Source organism: Heloderma suspectum, chromosome 5, assembly GCF_057233095.1.
Source record: "Heloderma suspectum isolate Gila_16-S chromosome 5, 16-S_ref, whole genome shotgun sequence".
In the NCBI taxonomy this organism is placed as follows: domain Eukaryota; kingdom Metazoa; phylum Chordata; class Lepidosauria; order Squamata; family Helodermatidae; genus Heloderma; species Heloderma suspectum.
In genome coordinates this window covers 198,233,350-198,248,048 of record NC_139462.1, presented here as the reverse complement: position 1 = coordinate 198,248,048, position 14,699 = coordinate 198,233,350, and the positions used below count along the sequence as shown (strand labels likewise).

General features: G+C 44.0%; 1 protein-coding gene across 2 annotated transcripts in view; it reads left to right on the top strand.

The window, feature by feature from the left end:
* Positions 1-14,699, top strand: part of CUBN (cubilin) — a 260,102-nt gene that overhangs the window by 160,229 nt on the left and 85,174 nt on the right. For both annotated transcript variants that reach the window (XM_084860471.1, XM_084860472.1), the window contains exons 38-41: positions 715-896; positions 4,614-4,806; positions 5,969-6,169; positions 6,799-6,945. In XM_084860471.1, the coding sequence (XP_084716597.1) occupies positions 715-896; positions 4,614-4,806; positions 5,969-6,169; positions 6,799-6,945 (723 nt within the window). The remainder of the gene's footprint in view (positions 1-714; positions 897-4,613; positions 4,807-5,968; positions 6,170-6,798; positions 6,946-14,699) is intronic.

Below are 14,699 nucleotides of genomic sequence, written 5' to 3'. Positions count from 1 at the left end.
TACTTCTGTCCTACATAGCATAAAAATGATAAAATATCCCATTAAAAGCTAGGCCCCATGCATGTTTACATAGAGGTATGCCCCATTCAGTTTAATGCTCTTACTCTTTACTAAGTGTACTTATCGCATCCTAAATTCATCTTCATGCAATGCCCCTGTCTTATATTTGAATGTCTAAGAATTACCTTTATTTTAGCCACTGTGATATCTCCATTCACCATTCTATGTCTGAAATTCTTCACACAATTACACAGGAGTTAGTCCCATTAAACTTATTAGGGCTTACTTCTAGACATGTGCAGAACTGTGCTTTAAGAGTGCCTTTCCATTTTGATTTTTTTTAATTTAGATTTCGGACATATCCACCTATTCAACAGCAGACAACTTGCTAATCTGTTTTGTGAGGAAGAGAGCTGTATCTAACCTTGCACAAGCCTATCTATTTAATATCCCAACAATACACCCCAAGGTCCCACTCCCCTTCACACAGTAACAAAGTTACTCATATGTTTCTGTTTAGGGACATGGAGGTGATTGTAAATATTTAGCATTATTATTAATGTAAAATAACCAACTCCCCAAACTTGTGAGGAGGAAAAGAACTTACAGCAAATAATTTTCCTTGACTTTCAACCTATTTCTCAAGTTACTATTTATAGAACAAATTGATTTAATGGACATTTTGTAATTCATCATAAATCTCTCATTTTTCAGTGTTTGGAAATAATATTGCAGGAAACAGTGGACAAATTGCTTCTCCACTCTGGCCTAGAAATTACCCTCACCACTCCAACTACCAGTGGATGATAACTGTTAATGCGACACAAATTGTCCATGGCCAGATCTTACAGATGGATATTGAAGATTTGTATAACTGCTACTATGACAAGCTGAAGGTGGGCCTGACATTGTGTGACCCCCACCCCTTATTCTGGGAAACTGTGGTGCAAATAAGTCATGAAGCAAAGTCACAAGTCTATCCACAGCCAATACGTACATTGAAATCTCTTTACGGATATGCTATCAGACCTTGACATTCATTTCAAGATGCTTGTCAAGAATAAACAGAAAAGTATAATAAGACTGGTGACAACATCAGTAAGAGTGAAATGATGTACTACCTACAAAAAAGATGTACTTGCCTACACTTAACGGATGCTTTCATGGGGCAATTAAGTCCTACTGTTCTGCTTATCCTTATGAATGATTGGTACCTACCCTAACATTAGGCAGAGTGGGGCAGCAGCCTCAGGCCACAGATGCTCCTGCTCTGTGTGTGTGTGTGTGTGCGTGTGTAGTGGCCCGGCCCACACATATTTTTCCTGAGCTCCCTGGCTGTTCCCCTTTGTTCCTTTGTTGGACAGAGCTCTGTATGCCAGCTTACCCTAAATGAAGGGTGGGGAACACATGGTCCTCCAGATGTGTTTGGACTGCAACTCCCATCAGCCCTAGCCAGCATTGCCAATAGTGAGGGATGCTGGGAGTCACCATTTGACAACATCTGGAGGGCCATACTTTCCCCACCCTTAACGTAAACTAACCTGCTGTCCTCAGGTTCTGTGGAGGAAGATGTCCCATTGCCAATCATAATGTATAATTCTACTGCCATTAAGGTTGGCTTCTATACATGGAATTGCAAAGGAATTCTTGTCCTTTGATTCAGGCAACAAAATCTCTTAGAGCAGCAGCCGGGGTCAGCCCATCATAATATCTACCTGTTTTTGCACAGTCACTAGAATTCCTTTCCACTTTTCCAGTTTCCCCTGCCATGCCTGCCACATCTCATGCCTTGCATAGGCTAACCCCTTCCCTTGCTCACTTGGTGTAAGGAACAGGTTTTATTTCCCCCTCAAACAAATCCCAGGTCGTCCCAAAAGCCCAGTGGGAACTACTGAGCCAGCCCTTATCTGCTGAGCCCTACCACCATCATCATTGGCACACCCCCAGGGTTCCATTCCTGTCTCGTGTGTGTGTGTCCCCAGTTATAGATTTCCTCTCCACCTAGCGAAGCAGTGTCCTTATGTTTCAAACTCATCAGGCCAAATTGTCACTTTATACTGACTTCTGTTACTTGAAAAGTGTTACGTCAATTACCGGAAGCTCAGCATCACCCATCCTATAAAGTTTTTCATAGTCCTCTGTTTTTCATTTTCTGTCTCGAGTTTGGTTTTGCACCACATAATGATTTTTGAAACCTAGTAAAACAAACCCCACCTTCCACATATGGAGAAATTAGGGTGAATCATCACTAATGACCCACTATCACACTGGATCTTGAAAAAAAATGCAAGAATGTTTGTTGTTGTTGTTGTTTTCCCCCTAACCAAAAATGTTATTGTTCTCTTGTGGCATTTTTTAGCTAAAAAGAGACTGTGCTTACAGAAGCATTTGTTGTGAATACATGTCAGTTTGTGGGATTTTAATTCAGCTATTTTCTCATGGATAAAAAACAATAGGTTTTATACGTCAGAAACCTGGCCCTAGAGAGCTTAGGAGTCAAGTTATTCCAGAAGTGAATCGTCTGGTTAGAAATGGAAGTGTATCAAGTAAGACATTTAGGCTGCTGTGATCCTATATCCACTCACCTGGGAGTAAGCCTCATTGAACTTCTGAGAAGACATGTATAGGATTGCATGGTTAACTGCTTCCTCTCTTAGAGTTTGGCAGAACCATTCATGAATGACTGTACCCATGATGTGAGGCAATGGCATTTGTGTTCAAAGGAGATGCCTGCCCAAGAGATTCAAAGGGCCAAACTACATGCCAGTGGAGGCTGGTGGCTCCGATGTCAGTGGGGCTGTGGATCTGCTCCAGGTTTCAGTCAGAACCAGCCAGAACTCTAAAGGAGCTATCCAAGGTGCTTTGGTTTGCACCTTGGACAGCTCCTTTAGAGTTCTGACTGCTTCTGTCTCTCAGAACTCTAAAGGAGCTAAAGGATAGCTCCTTCAGAGTTCTGACTGAAACCCAGAGTGGATTCTCTGCCTCACTGACATCGGAACCACCAGCCTCCACTGCTACGTACTATGTTAAAGTGTGCCTAAGCTGGCCACTTTTATTTTGAAGGCAAAGCGGCCTTTGGGGCCCCAATCCAGATTAAATACAGTCTACTCTGGTTTCCTGTCAAGCCCCAACCAACTGCTGTTTCCCCCACCCACCCCCCAAATAGCAAATAGACAGGCAAATAGACAAAAATAGCAAATAGGCACATTATCTTGAATGCCTGAACAGGGCTTTAATAAAAGTATGGAACAAAGGCTCATTCCCAACTTGTTCATTTAGAGGGGAGGAGTTTATTTTCTCCTCAGAAAACCAGCCAGGACTGAGGAATTAGCACACTTTTGGAAACTCTTAAGTAGTGATGGGCAAACTTACCCATACTGTTACCCTTATCCTGAAAATAACATACTCATAGGGATGGCGGAGAATTTCTCCACAAATCTCCGGGAGGCCGAATGCGTTGGTGAATGCCAACGCATTCGGCCCCCCGAAATTGGTGGTGAAATTCTCCGCCACCCCCCCCCGCCACTCCCCTGGGATGGGACTTACCTCTGTCGAATGTCCCTCTCAGCAGCGGGTCCCGGCAGCGTTTCAGCGGCGTTTTGGCAGGGGCGGGGGTGGCGGCCGGTCTTCCGACCGGCTGCCACCACCGCCATTTCCCCGTAAAGTTAAAAAAACCCAAAAAACGTGATAGGCTACGTAACGATTTATGTAGCCTATCACGGCTAGATTTTCAAAGTCAGCCATGATAAGCTACATAAATTGTTACGTAGCCTATCACTTTTTTTTTTTAATTTACTTTGTTATTTCGCGGCCGGGGAGACGGGGCCCTCCCCTCCGGCCTGAATTTCAGCAGCGAGGGATGGGGCGCCTCCCCCCTGGCCTGAATTTTGGCCGGGAGGGGCAGGGCGCCTCCCCCCCAGCCTGAATTTTGGGGGGAGAAACGGAGCGCCTCCCCCCCCACCAAACACAGCTGCCGGACCAGGTAAGGGACTTTCGTCCATCCTTACATACTCACCCATGTAGGCTTAGACAAGAGTTCTCTCTCAGAGCAAACTCTCATTCCATGTAAATGAGCTTTTGTACATGTGTGATGTCAAAGTGCATCTTGGGAACTGTAGTTTAGAATAGTAGTGCCTCCTCGGAGTCAAAAGCTGTGGTGGCAGTGAAGGAAGCTGCTAAGGAGACAGTAGGACGACTAACAATTTGGAAGGGGGGCTGCTGAATCCTCCTTCTTCGAATGGTGGCGGCAGCAAGGAGGGAAGCAGGACTGGATTAGGCAAGGAAAAGGTCAAACAAAGCAATGCCACGCATGCACAGAAACGGCATTGTTTCGATACAGACAGCACATGCTCGGAAGCTCGCAATGAATTCCAAACTTAATAGTGAATTCATAAACCACTGGTCCAGGCTTGTTAAAAAGATTACAAACACAGGCAAGGTTTGACCAGAAAACAGACTAATTATGAAATTCGGTAGCATCACTACTTTTAAGTAGTTTAAATACCAGCTCTGCAGCTAAAGCCATCACACCAGTAACATACTTTTCATTTCTCTTGGCCACTTATTTTTTAAACATAAAACACCCTTGCTCATCTATTCTCTTGCTGTTCCAGGTGTACGATGGGCCCAGCACACACGCTCGTCTCATTGCAGTATACTGTGGTGTAACCACTTCTTCTTTCACCTCCTCTGGAAGCTCCGTTACTCTCCAGTTCATCTCTGATTTTTCTGTAAATGGGAGGGGTTTCCTTTTGGATTGGTACGCAGTGGAAGCTCCCACAGATGCTGGAAATACCATTCCAATAGGTTTGTCTACCATCCATGTAGCTAACCGATTTGTGACAATAACAGACAAATAACTGGTAGAAACACAGGCAATGAACATGTATAATTCTTGGCATATGTTTGGTTAGTCTGTAAAGTGGAAGGGTATAATCCAGTGGTTGTAAACAGGGATGGCTGAAAATTTTGTTTGTTTTGAACTTAACAAAATTTCTTCATAAACAAGATGGAAAGAACTTGAGAGTTAAAAATTTGAACGTGGGAGAGCAAACCTGACAGGTTCATCCATCCAGGCCCTGGGCTTTGAGTGCTTAGTTCTTAAAAGTCTGGGTTTGAATCCCGTGGAGTCAGCCATGTTTGTGGCTGTGAATTAGGGTTGTCAATCAGCTCTTTTTTTCTGATAGACTCGTCATCTTTCACATCTGCACGGCAGGCAGGTCCAACATAGTCCTCTGCATGCTGAGGATGGCCGCACCTATTGAATTTGACTGCGTGCAGATGGGTGGGAATTTTGTTCAGTTCAGTTTTTTAGAAGAACTTAGCAAATTTTGCACATTTCTTCATGAATGGGATGGAAAGAACTTTGCTTTAAAAAAAAAAAAAAGGAATGTGGGAGAAAACAACACTGACAAGACCATTTTGGAAACCATGCCGCAAACAACTTCAAAGTAGTGCCACTCCAGTGCTGACACTGGTATGTACAGTATGCCTACCTAGGGTGGTTTTGGCTCTACTCTACTGAGTCAAGCTGCAAGCAACTGTGCAGAAAAGAGAGGTGGGAGAACAGACCTGAGTCTGTACCAGGGAAATAACAGGGATTTCATTAATTCAACCACTTAGGGATTTTATTCTATTAAGCAGTATCTAAGTATCACAAATAAATAAATGGATACCATGTAGATGCCACAGTTTGGATGTATTAAATTTGTCACAGGATGGTGATGGCCACTGCCTTAGATTTCTTTAAAAGGGGGGCAGACAATCATTAGTGATACAGCTACTAGGCATTATCACTATATGGGACCTCCATGTTTAGAGGCAGTATGTCACTCACTCACTCACGCGCACCCACACACATATATTATAGGCATACACAAACAGACATACAAGGAGGGACAAAGTGTATCCTTTAAACAGGAAGAACATGTAAACTCTTTTTAAAAACTAATTTCCACTTTTGCAACAGGTGCATGCGGAGGGTACTCAACAACAACCCGAGAAGTGCCCTTATTCCTGTTCTCACCAGATTGGCCTTCGACCTACAGAAATTTTGCAGATTGTACGTGGGTTATCAGAGCACCAGACTCAACAGTGGAGTTCAACCTCCTGGCCTTGGACATGGAGTCTCACCGCTCATGCAACTATGATGCACTTGTCTTCAGAGATGGTGAGAAACATCTGCACCTCCCCATAGCGTGGGATGCAAATGGAAGGCCTGGCTTATGAAACCCCTGTAATTGCTATCAAAAAAAATAAAAATAAAAAATTCCGTTCCCCTACTTGCCTGCTTCACACACCTGCACATTTACCTCCTGCTTGGCTTGGCTTACCTGCCCTGCTCTAGACTCAATGAAATCTGGCTCATCCATGTAGTAAGCGGCTCCCACATGTTTGCTGCCATCAGATGGAGCTACTACTACACAGAAGTGGTTTCCAGTGGCCGCCATGTGCCTGCTCTAATATATGGATCAGCCCTCAGGCGACTCTGATTTTGAAAATCAAGTGTACTGTAATGTTCCATCTCTACTTATCCCTGGAGTCCAAATGCATGAATTCCAGAATTTGTTGCTCCCCCCCTACACCAGTCAGTGTGACTGAGTGATCTGTATGGTTTGCAATAAACTACCTGACATGGTCTGGCTACCAATGTCATTAAGTGGTGAATAGAATGAGAACTTACAGCTGCAATGTCGCTTCTCCAAATAAAGCATGGCTCCTTTCACAAATAACTGGTATGGAAACCCAAACTTTAAGTGCATGGATGTCAATGCACTCCTATCCCATTTCTTTTCATAGGAGACAACAGTCTTGCACCAGTTATCTCCACTGTATGTGGCCGTGAAGTTCCTGGTCCAATAAGATCAACTGGGGATGCCATGTTCATTCGATTCACTTCAGATGCAAGCATTACTGGTGCTGGGTTTAATGCTTCTTACCACAAAAGTAAGTTGCCTTTTGAAATGTATCTGAATGCTTTTTCTGCAGATTTACAGGGGGAAATGGCAAAGAAGTTATTATAGACTTATTTTATTTCATTATGATTGCCTGTCCTGTGTTACCAAATGTGCTCTCTAGATACATGTACACATTTGAACACATTTCATGACACACATCTCTGTTAAGGGATCTTTGCATCTTGGCAATAGTACATCTTGGCTGGTGGAGACCTAATGATACGCATGCATGTTGTGCACACACAAACACACACACATACACACACACACAGGTTTCTTGGAAAATGGGAAATTTATTAAGCACACAAGAATTTAAAATGTACAATAATTATTTAGAGAAATTAGCTGGTAGAGCATTGGTTATAGAAATCCCAAAATATCAGTATGTTACAAACAGAACATGCAGAACAAACCACTAAATATAATTAAGAAATATATGAAGGTCCATGCAGGAGGCTCAAATGCTGGGGGAATTAACTTCAGAATTCCCCTGGCAACTAATCTGAGGGCTGAGATGCATAGACTAGGCTGCAGACATGTGTGTAACATCCGGGCAAAGGTGGGTTTCTGGGTGCAAGGAAACTGTGGAAGTAGGGCCTAGGTAAATCGAGGTCCTAATGCTACTGGGAGGAGAATAAGAAAGGTTCAGGGACAACCTGTCAGGACGGGGTGGAGGAGAGAGAGAAAGCATGCAAGGATTTGGCTATGAGGATGGTCTGTGCATCAAGACTAATCCTGGAATGCAGCCCCTGTGACAAAGGGGGAGGACAGGCCAGAGGTAACCTAGAGCTATTTCACGCACTCACTCCAATTTATACCTCCTTGTATGAATTTACACCTTCCACCTCTTTATTATTTCATTTACAGATGGGCCTTAACAAAGGCGCTACTGTTGTGGCACCAATAATGCACAGCCAGAAAAATGACTTGCAGGCCAAGGCAAACTCTCAGGAGTTTGGCTTGGACACAAGTGGCTTTGATTAAAGTGGGGGGGGGACAGAAGGGATTCCCAAATCAAAGGGGGCTCGGCTGCAATCCTTCCCACTAGTCAACCAGGGGAAGGCTGCACAAAGCGGTTTGGCCTCCGACCAAATAGTGCAAAAATGTAAAAGACCCACCATAACAATACAATGACACAAAGGGGCTAGAGGAAAACTCTCAGGTAGCATCAAGTCAACAGCTGTTCTGGGCTGTATACAAAAGTTTCGGGATAACTCTTTGCAAGAGCTATTGTGAATGTCAAAAGGGTGACCTGGGATGGGCAGGCAAAGGAGTACAGTCCTCAAAACTATCAAAATCATGACCTTTCAAAAAGAAATGGGGGAATTTCATCTCACTTGTGATGAGATCATACTAGGGAGGGTTGGAATATGCTTGTATGCTCTATAATTTATCACTTACCTGACTCGAGGTTCTGGATTATCTGACTGGATTGGTGATGCTAATTTAGCCTTCCATATGTGACCTTTAGAAATGGAAGGCTTGGGGCAAGATCATTTGTGCTGTTAGTTATCCTGCCTTTGCCTTGCTTTGTTCTGTTGGGTTTCTTAAAATTGCATACCCAACTGTTGCCAAATACCATAGGAGCCTGCAGTGCCTATTCTACCACCAAGCAACCTGTTAACACCTGATCAGCAGGAATCCTCTCAACATATTTGTAGTATTTATTTATTATTAGATTTGTATCTTGCCTTTTTCCTCTTGCAAGGAACCCGAAGTGGCTTAGTATGAATCTGCTGGTGTGCATTTTTCAAAATATATGCTTAACTTCATTACATTTCCAAGTTCAAAGCAGCTGCAAAAGAGGTAGTTGCTGAAAGTCTTTTGACACTTGCCCGGAAGTGCACAGTAGTGGTCAGATTTGCAAGCTGCCTTTGCAATATTGCGGGTTTTTTAAGAACTCGGAACATAAATTTCATATAATGAATCAGCGCAACAGTTTTTATGCAGTTAGAAATTTCGAAAGAGCCTAAAAATGCAAAACACACACCCCACACCCTGATGTATACGATGAAAGATCAGACTGTTGAGTTGGATTTTGAAGGGGGGGAAAAGGTTCCTCTATTTTGGAGAATCTCAAATGACATACTTTAAAAATGAAAAAAGAGGAGATTCCTTCTAATCCTTCATAAATTTCCACACATTTACAATTGCTTCAGAAGAAGTTGTGGTTTCCTCTGTCCAGGAAATATAATACCTCAGATGCTGTAGGTCTAGTATATGAGTAACAAAATGTGGTGCTTAGTTTGGCTATGAGGAGCTGGTGAAGCAGTTCATGAATCATGGGTTCATTGAAATGCCAAGGACAACATTCTCTCTCTGATCTTTTTGCACAAAGGTGGGGAACCTCAGGCCTGGGGGCAAATCAAGCCCTACTGAGGATCCCAATCTCACCCTCAGGATTTCCACAGATGGCCCAGCTCCCTTTCCTGCAACAACCATGCCCTCTTCTCAAGTCCTGCATTCCTTCCCTTCCCATTTTTATCTCTCCCCCACCCCAATTTAAACCCCTTTCTCTTCTGTTATGATTACAGTTAGTCCCCCCTGCCCTTTGCATGTAGTATAGTGGACAGCCATCTGTCAGGGGTTCTCTGACTTGGATTCCTGCATTGAGCAGGGGGCTGGACTCGATGGCCTTGTAGGCCCCTTCCATCCCTACTATTCTATGATTCTAGGATTCTAGTGTTTGCTTTTCTTTAACTCGTGTGTGTGTGTGTGTGTGTGTGTGTGCGTGCTTGTGCTCTGTGGACAAGCAAACAGTGTGTGTTAAAGCACTACACAGTCCACATTTCCAAAAACAGTGGGCAAAGCATTACACACATCAACATCTACTATTTAAATAATGTGATACTATGCTGTGTGGCAAAACAAGCAAGCTCAATAGGAGGCATCTTTGGGGTGTTGTTGGCAGTGGCAGAGGTGGGCGAGGTGCTCCTGGGAGTAGCATCAGTGGCTGGCTCTCCCCCAGTCCGGATAGTGCATCCTGGTGTACCAGGGCAGCAGAGGGCGGAGGCAAGTTGCAGTACCCGGAGGTCACTGTTTGAGGAGGCTGGTGCAGGCATCAGCAGTAGCACTGCTGCCAAAGGAGCACCATCTCCTTCAGTAGTGGAAGAGGGGAGCCCACTGATGGAGGTCAGAGGTGTCTGATGTCCTCAGTGTGGTAGAGGGTCAAGAGATCCTCCAGGGTGTGGGGGAGGACGAGCAGCAGGCAGAGGCTCCAGCACCCGACCCCTCTTCTATTTTCCCCCCTGCTCATGTGGTGGCCCCCAAGACTCAAGGCAGGCAGTCTCTGTCTCCACAGAAACGTCAGGGTAGTATCGTGTGTGACCACTTTGAGGTGGGAGTGGATCCCAGCACTGCCGTCTGCCACCACTTCAAGGTGTCTCTGAGCAGGGGGAAACAGCCAGGGCGCTACAGCACCAGCAGCCTGCTCCCGCACTTAAGGAGGCAGCACCAGTCGGTCATGCCCAGGGAACAGGCCCCGACATCCCAGCGGGCAGGCAGCAGGGGCAAGCAGAAGTCTGGTAGTGCCGGAACTCCTCCAATCTCTCTGTCTCTCACCCCAAAGAGGCTTAGGCAGGCCACGATGGAGGAGATGGGGTGGGGGAAGTGCAGGTCCACAAGGTGGAGGTTTCCAGTGCCTGATCAGATCACCAACTGCATGTATAAATATAACCTGGATCATGATGTGCACTTTGCTATGGCCTCAGTTCCTTCATTTCACTTGTTTCATTTCTTTAATTAAAAACTATCTGAAATTTGGTAGGTGTGGTGTGGCTAATTGTTTTTTATTAAAATATAAAATAAATATAAAAATATTCCTTTTGTGTGTGCTTAAAAAAAGCACCTTACTACAAAAATGAACTACTCTGCCAGCCTGCCTGCCAGGTAATGTGTGTATTCAGCCAAACAGAGCCTGTGATTCTTCTGAATAGGAAGTATTTGGGGGAAAAGGGTTGTTTGCACTTCAAAGAACCCTACAGCAGAGATTAAGGATAGTGACCGCCTCCACTTCAACACACCTAATTTCTCTGATTATTATCCCTTCTCAGTTTGGTTTGAGTTTCTGAGAACAGCACATTTCACCTGTGCCTAGCACAAAAACTACTTGGCCAAACTGCCTGATATTTTGCAGATGGGATCCCCTCCAGGGGGGCTGAAAATTCCCCAAATGCCATGCACTTCTCAACTGAGAATATCCTCTCAGTTGAGATTAACCAAGATGTAGTACTTTATCTTTGTGTTGGTTCAAACCTGATTATTTAGAAAGGCCTTCAGCTGAACCCCCCCCCCCCAACCCCTACCATCATAATGAATAGATTGAGGCTGTTTTCCTTTGTTTGTCCACCTGCATTCGGGATTTAATGAGTGGCTATTTTTATTGACTTTAGAATTTCTTGTTTATTGTTGAATGTATTTTGTGGATTTAGTTTTACTGTATGTATATTTTCTTTTTGTAAGCTCATTTGAGTGTGTTTTTGGAAAAAAGCAAGCTATATCTTTTTTAAAATAAATAAAATAAATAATAGGTGAAGATCTTGTAATGAAAGGCACTTGCAAAGATAGATTAATTAAGACTGAAAGCAGGTTCGAGGTCTGTTAACTAGGTCAATCTTGGCTCAAAGGTCGGTTTAGTGGGGATAATTATATAGTAGCTTGAAGCTGTAAGTCAGGGGCGGGCAAATGCAGCAGACTGCATTTGCCTTCCAATGCCTCCCCTCCAATTATAAAAGAAAATAAATGGGGAAAAATGGCATCTGGAATAACTACAGAGCACCAAAAGGGTCAAATTAGCTTATTTGCAAGCTAATTTTGACCCTTTTAGTGCTCTGTAGCTGCTCCCCTTCATGGATCACTGCCTTGTTGTGGCAAAGGGGCTTGCATAAATCAGTGAAGCCATAAGCTATGCCGTGCAGGGCCACCCAAGACAGACAGGTCATGGCAGAGAGTTCTGACAAAATGTGGTCCACTGGAGAAGGAAATGGCAACCCACTCCAGTATTCTTGCCAAGAAAACCCCATGGAAAGTATCACAAGGCTAAAAGAGATGGTGCCGGAAGATGAGCCCCTCAGGTTGGAAGGTGTCCAATATACTACTGAGGAAGAGCAGAGGGAATTTCCAAGTAGCGCCAGAAAGAGTGAAGCGGCTGGGCCAAAGCCGAAAGGACACTCAGCTGTGGATGTGTCTGGTGGAGAAAAGAAAGTCCGATGCTGTAAAGAACAATATTGTTTAGGAACCTGGAATGTAAGATCAATGAATCAAAGTAAGCTGGAGGTGGTCAAACATGAGATGGCAAGACTGAACATCGACATCTTGGGAATCAGTGAACTAAAATGGACAAGCATGGGCGAATTTAATTCAGGTGACCATTATATCTACTACTGTGGGCAAGAATCCCTTAGAAGAAATGGAGTAGCACTCCTGGTCAACAAAAGGGTGGGAAAAGCAGTACTGGGGTACAATCTCAAAAATGATAGAATGATCTCAGTACGAATCCAAGGCAAACCATTCAACATCACAGTAATTCAAGTCTATGCCCCAACCACTGATGCCGAAGAAGCTGAGGTTGATCGGTTCTATGAAGACCTACAACACCTTCTAGAACTAACACCAAAAAAAGATGTCCTCTTCATCATAGGGGATTGGAATGCTAAAGTAGGAAGTCAAGAAATCACCAGGATAACAGGCAAGCATGGCCTTGGTGTACAAAATGAAGCAGGACAAAGGCTAATAGAGTTTTGCCAAGATAACATGCTGATCATAGCAAACACTCTTTTCCAACAGCACAAGAGGCGACTCTACACATGGACATCACCAGATGGTCAATATTGAAATCAGATTGATTATGTCCTTTGCAGCCAAAGATGGAGAAGCTCTATACAGTCAGTAAAAACAAGACCTGGAGCTGACTGTGGCTCAGATCATGAGCTTCTTATTGCAAAATTTCGGCTTCAATTGAAGAACGTAGGGAAAACCACTAAACCATTCAGGTATGACCTCAATCATATCCCTTATGAATATACAGTGAAGGTGAGGAATAGATTTCAGGGATTAGATCTGATAGACCAGAGTGCCTGAGGAACTATGGACGGAGGTCCGTAACATTGTTCAGGAGGCAGCAACTCAATCTATCTGAAAGAAAAAGAAATGCAAGAAAGCCAAGTGGCTGTCTGAGGAGGCTTTACAAGTAGCTGAGGAAAGAAGGGAAGCGAAAAGCAAGGGAGAAAGGGGAAGATATATCCAACGGAATGCAGATTTCCTGAAAATAGCAAGGAGAGACAAGAAGGCCTTCTTAAATGAACAATGCAAAGATATTGAGGAAAACAATAGAATGGGAAAGGCTAGAGATCTTTTCAAGAAAATCTGAGATCTCAAGGGAACGTTTTGTGCAAAGATGGGCATGATAAAGGACAAAGAAGGCAGGGACCTAACAGAAGCAGATGAGATTAAGAAGAGGTGGAAAGTATGCACAGAAGAACTATACAGGAAAGATCTGAATGTCCCTGATAGCCATGATAGTGCGGTCACTGAACTTGAGCCGGACATCCTCGAGAGTGAAGTCAAGTGGGCCTTAGGAAGCATTACTAACAACAAAGCTAGCAGAGATGACAGTATTCCAGCTGAGCTATTTAAAATCCTAAAGGATGATGCTGTTGAAGTGCCACACTCAATATGCCAACAAATTTGGAACACTCAACAGTGGCCACAAAACTGGAATAGGTCAGTTTACATTCCAATTCCAAAGAAGGGCAACGCCAAAGAGGGTTCAAACTACCAAACAATTGCGCTCATTTCACATGTCAGCAAGGTTATGCTCAAAATCCTACAAGCTAGGCTTCAGCAGTATGTGAACCGAGAACTACCGGAAGTACAAGCTGGGTTTCGAAGAGGCATAGGAACTAGAGATCAAATCACCAACATTCGTTGGATCATGGAGAAAGCAAGAGAATTCCAGAAAAACATATATTTCTGCTTAATTGACTACGCTAAAGCCTTTGATTGTGTGGATCACAACAAACTGTGGCAAATTCTGAAAGAGATGGGAGTAGCAGACCACCTTACCTGTCTCCTGAGAAACCTGTACAAGGGTCAAGAAGCAACAGTAAGAACCGGACATGGAACAACCGAGTGGTTCAAAATTGGGAAAGGAGTACGACAAGGCTGTATATTGTCGCCCTGCTTATGTAACTTATATGCAGACTACATCATGAGAAACGCCGGGTTGGATGAATCACAGGTCGGAATTAAGATTGCTGGGAGAATTATCAACAGCCTCAGATATGCAGATGATACCACCCTAATGGCAGAAAGCGAAGAGGATCTAAAGAGCGTCTTGTTGAGGGTGAAAGTGGGGAGTGCAAACGCTGGTTTGAAACTCAACATTAAAAAATGAAGATCATGGCATCTGGCCCCATCACTTCCTGGCATATAGAAGGGGAAGAAATGGAAGCTGTGACAGATTTTATTTTCTTGGGCTCCAAGATCACCGCAGACGGTGACTGTAGCCATGAAATTAAACGACGCTATCTTCTTGGGAGAAAAGCTATGGCAAACCTAGACAGCATAGTAAGAAGCAGAGACATCACCTTGCAGACAAAGATTTGTATAATCAAAGCTATGGTTTTCCCAGTAGCAACGTATGGCTGTGAGAGCTGGACTGTAAGGAAGGCTGAGCGCCGAAGAATTGATGCTTTCGAACTGTGGTGCTGGAGAAGACTCTTACGAGTCCCCTGGACTGCAAGG